At 40.5% G+C, this 10,934-nt stretch overlaps 1 protein-coding gene across 1 annotated transcript in view; it reads right to left on the bottom strand.

Annotated features, from left to right (window-relative positions):
• Window positions 1-3,790: 3,790 nt before the first annotated feature.
• The window catches only part of tgfbr2b (transforming growth factor beta receptor 2b), a 174,760-nt gene continuing 167,616 nt past the window's right edge, over window positions 3,791-10,934 (bottom strand). The window contains exon 7 of the mRNA XM_020516642.2: window positions 3,791-7,765. Within this exon, the coding sequence (XP_020372231.1) occupies window positions 7,559-7,765 (207 nt within the window). The 3' untranslated portion in view covers window positions 3,791-7,558. The remainder of the gene's footprint in view (window positions 7,766-10,934) is intronic.

Here is a 10,934-nt window from a genome sequence, read left to right as displayed (position 1 = left end):
ATCTTGTAAGCCTCAATCAGGTGCCCCCTCAGATTTCTTTATTCTAAGAAAAACAGCTCTAGCCTATCTAGTCTTGCTTCAGAGCAGCAACCTGGTGAATATCCTTTCAGTACAGTCACATTCTTCCTATAGTCTGGCAACCAGAATTGCACACAGTACTTCAGCTGTGATCCAATACTGCTCTATTGCACTCCACCTCTAACACCAGTTCTTCTGTTCCGTGACTAATAAGGACAGGTATCCCATAAATCTTCCTAACTATCCTATCTACCTGACTTATTGCCTTCAAGGATCTGTATACATGTACACCAAGGTCTTGCTGATCCTTAGTACTACCCAGGGTGCTATGATTCTTCATGTACTCCACGTTGTTAGTCCTTCCATGAATGCATCACTTTTTACACTTTTCATTTGATATTGTTCTGCCTATCTGACCAGCCTATCTATATCTCCCTGTTGTCTAAAGCTTTTCTCCTTGCTATTTATCACATCACCTATTTGGTTGTCACTAGTGAACTTACTGATAAAACCTTCAATAATCATGTCTAAACCATTAATACACTCTATAAAGAGTGAGGGATCCAGCACCTAAATCTGCAGCATGCTACTGGACACAGATTTCCAGTTGCCAAAACAAACTTCAGCCAGTACCCTCTGTCTCCTGCTACTAAGCTAATTTTGGTTCCAATTTGCCTTGGAGCCGTTGCCTTCTTGAACAATCTCCCATGCAACACCTAGTCAAAAGCCTTACTGACGTCCGTGTAGATTACATCAACTGCATTACCCTCATCCACACACCTAGTCAATTTCACAAAAATAACTCAATCAAATTTAGTTTGAAATGACTTCCACTGCTCTGGCTCCCACTTTTTCTACCAGTAGGTGTTCCTGGTTCACTTTTGCCAGATCTTGTCTTAGTATACTAAAATTAATACTCCCCAATTTGGAACCTTTATTTTCAGTCTAACTTTGTCCTTTTTCATAATGACCATAAAAATCTAACAACGTTATGGCCACTATGGCCAAAATGCACCCCCACTAACACTTCCATCTCTTGCTTGGCTTTGTGTCCAAAATTAGGCCCAGCACTACCCTCTTACTTTAAAAAGCTCTCCCTTGCACAATTCAAGAATTCTGCCCCCTCTCAGCCTTTCACACCTTGTCGCAGTTAATATTAGGGAAGTTGAAAGTCCTTATTATTACTCTAGTTTTGTTACACTTCATTGAACTTTGCCTATATCTCTGGTCTCCCCTTCAGCCATTCAGTGATATCTGTGACCCTAGCCTCCCACTTTCCTAGACTCATGTCTGTGACCCACTAAAACACCCAACTGTATCCCTCAGTATTGAGCCTCTTACCATTATTGCTGTTCCTCTCCTCCTTCCCACCCTTTTGTATTTGTATGCTGGCTGCACTCCCCAGAGGAACCATCACACTCACTGTCTTCCAACAAATACAAAATGTTTTGAGTGACATGTGCTCTAGAGTTTTTCTGACAACCTGCCTGTCTCCCTTCTTCTGACTGGCAGTCATCTGTTCTTTCCCTGATTTCACCTCCTTAAACTGTGGGGTGTCTACATCTAAAAACGTGCTGTCCATACAAGTGTCAGCCATGTGGATGCAAGTTGGTCTCCAGGTAATGATGAGCCAGAAAAGCTTGTGACCTAGAAAAGGAAACAATGAGCCGTGTTTTTCACTCCATTGTCAGAAGCTGTAAAACTGCGTTCCCAATGCAAAAAAAAAGAAAAGAAATCGAAAAAGAAACAGAAGTTGCTGGAAAAGCTCAGCTGGTCTGGCAGCATCTGTGAAGAAAAATCAAAGTTAACATTTCGGATCCGGTGACCCTTCCTCAGAACTCTCAAAACTCCCAAAAGCAATCCCTGGCGGTCCATCACCAAACCTATGTTCTTGCACCTCAGGAATGTCACCGAACTCTGTCCTTACCTCATCTCAATAATTAAAATCCAACCTACATATTTTGTTCCAATCCCGAGCTGTCTGGACTCCTTTATTCCACCTTACTCCATAAACGCCCAGTCATCCTGAATGCCATCGTCCACTTCCTACTCCATACAAAGTACCATTTGTCCATTCCTTGCATCCATTGATCTCCCAGTTCTTGTTCTTTATTTCAAACTTGTCCTGATTTTGTATGATGCATAAACTCACCTACTGGGTGACAAGTAAACTTATTCACTCTAAAGTAGGGGATAACTGAAATAACAAGTTAGCTAACTGGACTGAACACACGCAAGATAAGATACATGATAATAATCGATACAAGTGATAGTGGTACAGGAGGAGTGTAGTTATTTTCTATTCAACCTGTTTGGAGATGTCATTACACAACTTTTGAGTAGATGGGTCTTGATCCCGGGCCTTCTAATTCAGAGGTAGAGACACTACCACTGCACTCACATCCTACCACGGGAGCAACATATATTGGAGTCCTTTTCTTTGGATTTCTAGCTGCTTACTCATCAATAAGGACCCAATATACCAATTCGTTCAAAATTATTTAGCCTCATAGTGGTTTAAAGATCATTTGCACTTGCAGCAATCTGAAGCCATTAAGGGGATGGGCTGAAAAATAGATTTCAGTACGGCCAAATGGAACTTAGACATACTTGGACATGAAACACGTCTACAATCAATTGGCAAAAGTGGAAAATGAAGGGATTTGAGATCAACTTTATTAAATTTCACAAGGTGTAGATTTGATTGAGAATATTAAATAAAGCATATTAATAACATTTGATCACAATTATGAACAGATTCCATAAAACCTATATCACTGATTGACGCAATAATACATTGCATGCAGTATAAGGTGGGCATCCATCAAAAGGATGTCAATGCATTGAAGAAATTTGAGGACAATCCTAAAATCTCAAGTCTCTCATTGCAATGGTTTCTCAAACTTTGTACACTGACCTGATAAATCTATGCTGTATGCTTTTTATTGGTTTAATTTCTTTCTATGGATGAGTGACCAAACTGCACATTGATTACTGTGCCCTAATTATATCAATCTTACAGAAAGTCTATCCTAATTGGTAATGAAAGATGAACTTATCTCTGTCATTGTGAAGGACACGAGATTCTTGGAGCGTTCTCATCTTTTTTGATATAATGAATATGCTTTCCAAAGATAAAGCACAGAAAACCCATTCCCACAACAGCTAGTCAAAAATCTACTAACTAGGCCATGCCATTGGGCAGAAATTTACAGAGGTGTGGATGGCTCTCCTCTCCCCTCAAAAGGAGAGTCAGTGACCAGCCTGATAGAACAAGCCTGCTCCAGTAACAGCACATTGTGGATAGGCTAAAATAGTGGGTAGTGGGACTTCCATTCATTATTGGGTTGCCCCTCTTGCTAAAAGCTCACCTGATGGGGACACAGAATATCCAGCCTATTGTCTCCATTAAGAGCAGGGGCTAAATATCAGCATAGGAATAGCTAGATCAAAAGAGAGACCAAGACTTATCTAATTTATCTTCTTCTGTCCTGACAGTTGCACAATACAATAACACTATTACTGATGGATTTTTATGATTAATCTTCATCTAATGGTCAAATGTGAAAGATCCCAGTGCTCAAGAGCTTTGCAAACCATAAATCCAAAGTCACTTGTTGATTCTAATGATGCTATAATTACCACACCATATCTAAACTTATACATATTGCATTCCAATGCTAGATTTAAGGAAATTCATGCAATTGGCATGAATGAATATTAACTGCTTCCCCAGTGACAATAAGCAACTTTAGAAAGAATTGAAAAGTACTTGACACAAAAGAGGAATTTAGAACTCTTTATTTATACAATGAGATGCAAATAATGTGTAATAATTTCTTTTTAATATATACAATACTCTCTTTACATTGCAAAGATAATTATTTCTATATGTGTGTGCATTTACACACGTACATATAAGATTGGATATTGCTTTAAACAGAGTAAAATACATTTGTTAATCATTCAGATAAATTTTTCTATTTCCCTGCTGTGCACCAATATACATTCATTCCTATTTAATAGTCTGAAGTCCCAAGGCATCGAGTTTGTAACAATTTGTTATATAATGGCTTGTGTGTGTTAAAACATCCAAACACCATGTGAGGTTTTCTTTGTAAATAAATGCAACAAAATGGGATTTTATTCTAAATAGAATTCCTAATTAAGAATTAGCCTATCTCTTCCCTTTTTTTGGATGGTCTAAGGTTGATGGGACCAAGCTATTTGGTAAAGAGTTTCATACTAGCCTGTGCACAAGACCAAAGCTCAAAAGTGGAAAAATACCAATGCTGTTAGATTAATGAAGTTGCTTGGTCAAAGTAATTGTCAATGCATGCATTCTGAAATAAAAACAATTTAAAATGATTGTGCATATTTGTTTACCCCATTCGTTATGAGGTGATTGGATTGTTAAGGATTAGATTCATGCAATATTGGTACCAATGGAAACTGGTACAGCAACCTATTTGGACAACTTTACACTTTAAAAAAATTGTACACTATGTTAGGTAATGAATGGAGAGCGTGCTACAAGTGACAGGTCACCAATGACTTGTCCTGAGATTGCCTGGAAGTCCCTTTATCATTTCAAAATAAAAGCTTTTGAAAGAACCATCAGACACATTAATCCTATGAAAAATATCACCTCACAATTTTAGCATAAATGTCAACGATTTGTATTAAAACAATAGTGTAGGCACTTAATATAAGTTGAGCACTCCAGCATTTACAAAAAGATATAAAAATGATTATATATATTGACAATTTCATAAAAATACATTCAAGCAGCTTATAGTCCTGAACCTTGATTAATCTCCAAGCCCTGCAAAACCAATATACGGGAGCCAGTTTATATAGTCAGTTTTATGTGTGTGCAGCTTAAATTTTGCAATCTTTTAAAAAATAATCACAGTCTGCTGTGAAGAACTCTCAGTATACTATTTCACTTCCAAGCAATATTTGCATGTTAATAGGATGCACAATTCTCTGGACAATGGGTTAGGCAACCATGTTTCACCAAATTCTTTTGGATCCATGGAACAAAGAAGTAGGTATTTTCAGCCCTGCAATCCTGATACATTATTCTACTAGGTTTGCTTGAATCTCAATTTACCTGTCTTCATTCTGTTTTCCTATCATTCAGAAGCTGTAAATTTTAATTTTGTTAGCTTTTGAAAAATAAAGACAATTTCGGATTTCTACTGCCCTTTGTGTGACGAAGTGCTTCCTGAATGGCTAGTGCTAATTTTTATCTTGTGCCCACTTGTTTGAGACCCCTAGCCAGAGGAAATAGTTTCTCTCTGTCTCCCCACTCAAATCTTTTAATGACTCTAAACACCTCAAGTTGATTCACAGAATTATCTATATTCGAGTGAATAATCAGACTAGTCTATGTACCCCATCATCAGAATTTAAACTTTTCAGCATGGATTTCATTCCTAACCCTAATCTACAATGTAGTATTTGCCACCATGTGGTAAGATCTGAGAATGTCATTCCTATTGTTGATTTGGTGTTAAAAGTATTACAGCGTTTTCCTTTGTGCCTCAACAATGTCTACAATGTGCCAATTACTGATTGAGGAGAAACTGCAAGGGATAGTTATTTTGTGGGGCAGGCCAAGTTACTATTGAAGCTATTTGGTTTCAAAAATAAAACCACCCCATCTTTGGAGAAATCATATTTCTTCCTTGAAACTCATGCATTATTAATGGAGGCAGCTTACTCATTTCAAACACCCTTTAGTAATTAGAATCAGACATCCTCGACATACAAATGACAAATCAGAGCCAACATTACAATCCTGGTTCTGGTTGCTCATCTCACACTTTCACAGGTTGATTCCATTGTTTAGTCTGACAGAACTGCTCTAAATGTGAGACTTGGGCCATGCAACAGTTATTTTTATACTAGCTAAAAAAAAGTCTGCAGTCTCAAAAAGATTACAATCAATATGACAAATCATGATGCAAACTATATTCTACCATACCATGGACCAGGCCAAACAGACTTTTGTACAGATTAGAAAAAAAATTAGATGAACCATTGCACCCTTCAGGCCTTTCTTCAGAAATTCTCATTCCACATCCAAAATGCTGCATTGCCTACTGTGCTGGGCAATCAGTAGGGTCCTCACCAGATCAGACATAAATGACAAAGCCTGTGCATATCAGAGTATATGATATTAACACAATTGTTAGCCTTTTCATTTGCACTAGCCCAAAGCTAACTCCTCCCTCCCACATCCACAGAAGGCTCTGATCTAGCTCCATGCTACCAGCAGTAGCCCTGACTCCCCAATTACTATTTCACCTGTGAGCCACCTATAAATTTGGGGTGAATTGGGCACTAAAAGGTGAGGCTGTCAGATGGTTGTAAATATGCACCTAAATGTCCTGAAAAAGGAAGAAGATCTGACATCCCAATTTGGTCTAGTCCTATACATACCTCCAATTACACTCTAATGAGACTGATGCTTAACTGCCCTCTGAAGCAACACTACTCCATTGAATCAATGTAAACTAGTCAGAGCACTGATGATTTTATTGGGCAGGCTGATGATGATGATGGGTATTTTAGACAAAGTATTAAGCCTATCATTTCCTTCCTGAGCTCTGCCGATGATGGCTTCAGACTTAAGATCAGTTGTTCCACTGACTAAATGTGTTAAGATGTGAGAACCACAGTTCCCCAAATGCATTTCTGTCATCACTATGATCATGTGAATGATAATTCTCCTGTCATTTCTGTAAATCAATTATCCCTAGTCCACTATCAGGCCAGCAAATCAACAGAACCCACTTTTTAATCAAAATGAATAAATTTGGGTTAACTTCGCACTGGTAATGTTTTGCTAGCAGTGTCCATTTCAGTCAAACACCAGGGATTAATATCCATCTTTGACATGTTGGACCTAGACTAGGCTCCTTCAGCTTTGATCTCTACTTAGTGCTAGAACTGTCCAATTTTTGCTTTTACTCTTGAGTAGCCCACAGTGTTTTGTTCTTAATTCACAATGGCAGAAGAATGTTCTTTAGGGCATGCAAGGTGAATTTGTTCCTATAGTATACCAAACAAGTAAATAAATTAATGAAAAAGCAAACTTGAGGGGTGAGGGGAGAAAAAGGGGCAAATGTTGAATTTCTAAGTGCTTGTCGCTGTATACAATTCTTTAATGTCATGAAAGAGGTACATTTATCCATGTGACTACCATTCTCTGGATATGGAACAGAAACATTGAAAATTCCTCGAGGTATACACTTCTAAACCAATAAAGTGCAAGGATAAGCATTACATGATGGAATCTTTGGTTTCCTGAGAAGTTGCTGGTCAGAGTTTTGTAATCCTATGACAAAACAACATACTCCAGCCTTCTTTTCAATTCCTAGAATTTCACACTTTTCGTGTCGAATGGTCCACCCTTTGTTAAGTAACATGAGAGTTTCTTTTGAAGGGGTGATGTGAATGTTCTATCAAACAGCCCCCACCTGACCACAGGCTCTTCCTCTTTGTCCTTTTCTTGTCCACCAGCTATCCTTTACACCACAGTGACTGCACTCAGGTTCTGTTTGGTCTCACTGACAGAGCAATCTTCTGAAATTTTCTCCTCGGAGCAGCTCCGACCAGATAGCTTGTCCATCTGCTCCAGATCATTGAAGCGTTCGACTACACACTGTGCTGTCAGCCGTGCTTCTGGATCGTGATCCCAGCATTCCACAATTATTTCACATAAATGCTGTATAAGCTGGAAGACAGAGGGAGAAACAGCAATGTTTACATGAATTTTGGCTAAATATACACAGGCTCCAAAAAACAGAAAGGCACTTGTTGATGCAGCCTCAACCAATGGTTACTTGCTTCAAATTAGGAATTCAATCTTGTCTCCAGTGGTACATTTAATATTGCTGTAAGCTGTTGGGCAAGATAGATTGTTACAAATGAAGCAGCAATGGCTGACTTGAGGATATATTCCTATGGCAATGTCAGCTGTATCTTACCTGAAGTGATGCATATACATGTACAAAGCATTAGTCATTGTGGAAAGTTCAGAGCAGTGACTGAATCAGCCTCAGTGGTGTTGCAGAAAATGGGAGGTTGAATCTTAGCAGGAATTGCTAATTGCCATTTTCGTTAGGTTTCATGGAGGGTTTCTCTTCGAGAGGCTTCAAGTTTTTTTCCGCACTATTTTCCCAAACATGTCTCATTAACTATATATGTTCCTCCTCTTGTCTGATGCGAGTCTGATTCTCCCACTCAGTGTGGGCAGAAGTGTTCATGACAACTGGAGCACCTGGGATTCCTGGCATCAGTGCCATTTTTAAAAGGCCGTTGTGCGCCCAGTTGAGTGCTGGCATTCTGAAGCTGCTGTGCACACATTTTGAGGCATTTGCCTAGACGTTGCAGATAAGGAGAAAACTGTGCCCTGCTTTGTAGCTATGGACCTAGAGGTTCTGCTGGAAGTGGTGGTGCAGAGGAAGGCTGTTCTCATTTCCCAGGACCAGCAGAAGTGGCCAACTGCAGTTCCTACTATCTATGACACTAGACCCTACTGGTCTGTCCAGTCGAAAGCCCAGCAATGCTGCAAGAAAGTCAATGACCTGTTCCCTCGACCAACAGAAATACCACCTTCTCCTCTCTGCTATCTCAAACTCATTTTATTCTGCTAATCCCATAAGGCTCATATTACCATTCTCGCTTAATCATGCAGCATCTTCCCGGTCTCACTCTCATCCACTTAATCCCCAGGACTACTCACCATGCATGGCCTCTGTATTGCCTGTTCACTCACATGGGGACACCTCACCACCTTCTCGCCATCTGCACTAACACCAACAGGTGTGCCAGCCACATCCATCTCGCTCAGTCCCTCCCCTTCTCTCATTCCAGTGGAAAACAGTCTATAACTCGGAAAGAAGGAGCCGAGACTGTTGCTGGGTGCCTAACATTCATCTCCTTGCTTTCAAGAGAAGGGGATCCAGATCATGACCGTCTGAGTGGCCAATTGACTGTGTCCAAGCCCGTGCACTGATATCGGATGATGCCTTGGGCTTGAATGCTGGGACCCTCTGACTGAAGGGCGTCTCCATGACGACTGAGGACTACTCCCTTTAGACTTTGAGACATGGCCAATTGATGAAACACATGCAGCATGTTTGCCATGTATATAGCTAGCCTGTGGTGCAGGTGTGACATCGACATCACATGGTGGCCTACACCAACATGCCCACCCCTTTGACTGATGGCTGTTGACAACCAGGTCAAACTGCCTGGGAATGCACTAAATGGCAATTCAAGATAGAAGTACTGTGACAGCATGCTATATGTGGCTGAGGGGGTGAAGTGCATCAAGGCAAAGCTGGAATACAGTGAGCATTAAAGCAGGCACAAAATGAGTCAGCACAGGATCCTTGAAATGCACCATGGTACCAACCATGAGCGTGGAGCCCATTTCTGAATGCAAAGTGTCCTCACAGCAGCTTTGCAATAAGGGGGACTGGTGCACACCAGAGTGTGGCATTAAAATGCAGAACTATACTGTATGTGGATGAGGAGTGCTATGATGAACTGAGGTGGATGTGTCAGATGCCAAGGTCGGTGGGTGGGTGGGTGGGAGGGAGGAAGGGGAGGGTTGCAGTCCCTGCCCATGGAGGGTGCCCCAAGATATTGGCTCTCCATCTTAATAATATCCTACCTGTAACAAGGCCACCAGAACTGGACACAGTACTCTAGAAGAGGCCACCAACGTCCTCTACAATCTCAACATAACGTCCCAACTCCAATACTCAAAGGTCTGAGTGATGAAGGCAAGCGTGCGAAACACCTTCTTAACCACCCTATCTATGTGATACCAACTTATGTACCTGAACCCCTAGGTCTCTCTGTTCTGTTATACTACCAACTGCTCTGTTTTTAATTTTCTAAGTCCTGCCCTTGTTTGTTTTACGAAAATGCAATACCTCACATTTGTCCAAATTAAACTCCATCTGCCACTCTTCAGTCCATTGACCCAATTGATCAAGATTTCTTTGTACTGTCAGATAACCTTCTTCACTGTCCACTATACCACCAATTTTGGTGTCACCCACAAACTTACTAAAGATGCTTTCTATATTCTCATGGAAGGGTTAGGGTTAATGAGCAATAATTCATACAAATAGGCCTCTTGCTGCTTGCTCATGAGGCTGTCATTCAACCTCACGTTGCAAAGGTCCTTGCTGGACATCTCAGCCAATTGCGCCAAATTTCTCACCATGGCACATGTCATTCAGGGCTTGGTGGAGAGTTGGAGAGTGGTGGTGCTGGTGAGGTAGGGTTAGTCGGAAAAGCTCCTTCACAAAAAAAATATTCTGACTGCCAAGCCTTTTGTCTCTCCCCTCCATTGGCCACTTCTCAACATTTGAAACTGTAGTTGTACTTCCAGCTAATAGGGGGCCAGTTTTCATCTCACTATTGCCTCTGACACTCAAAAATAATGGCATGCGCTGAAAATAAACAGCTATGTCTTTGTATGTTTGCAAGTACCAGCCATGTGGAATGATATTTAAGAGGGATTCTCAGCTGCTCTCTAGTAACACTGCTTGTACTTCTACAGGCACGTTTCCTGCAGCAGATTGAGCTTATTGTCCATATCAAACAGCATTGTAATAATGGATGCTGTAGATATCCAGAATTTCTTCTCACTGAGATACATAGAGAATAAAAAAACCATACCCCCTCTAAGCTGACACAGCCAACTGTTAGGAAACTGTTAGAACAGACGATTTCCTGCCACTAATCAATAAGTTGCTCTACAGGACTACACAAATGGGCTACTACATGGCATGTTACTATAACAGCTGCAGTTCAAAAAGTACTCTATTGGCTATAAGGCATATTGGAAGGTATAAAGGAGAGGAAAGACTCCATAAGACTAG

This window comes from Rhincodon typus, chromosome 2 (genome assembly GCF_021869965.1).
Source record: "Rhincodon typus isolate 14 chromosome 2, sRhiTyp1.1, whole genome shotgun sequence".
Classification (NCBI taxonomy): Eukaryota; Metazoa; Chordata; class Chondrichthyes; order Orectolobiformes; family Rhincodontidae; genus Rhincodon; species Rhincodon typus.
Note: the sequence above shows the minus strand (reverse complement) of the source record. Positions and strands in the feature narration are given on the sequence as shown.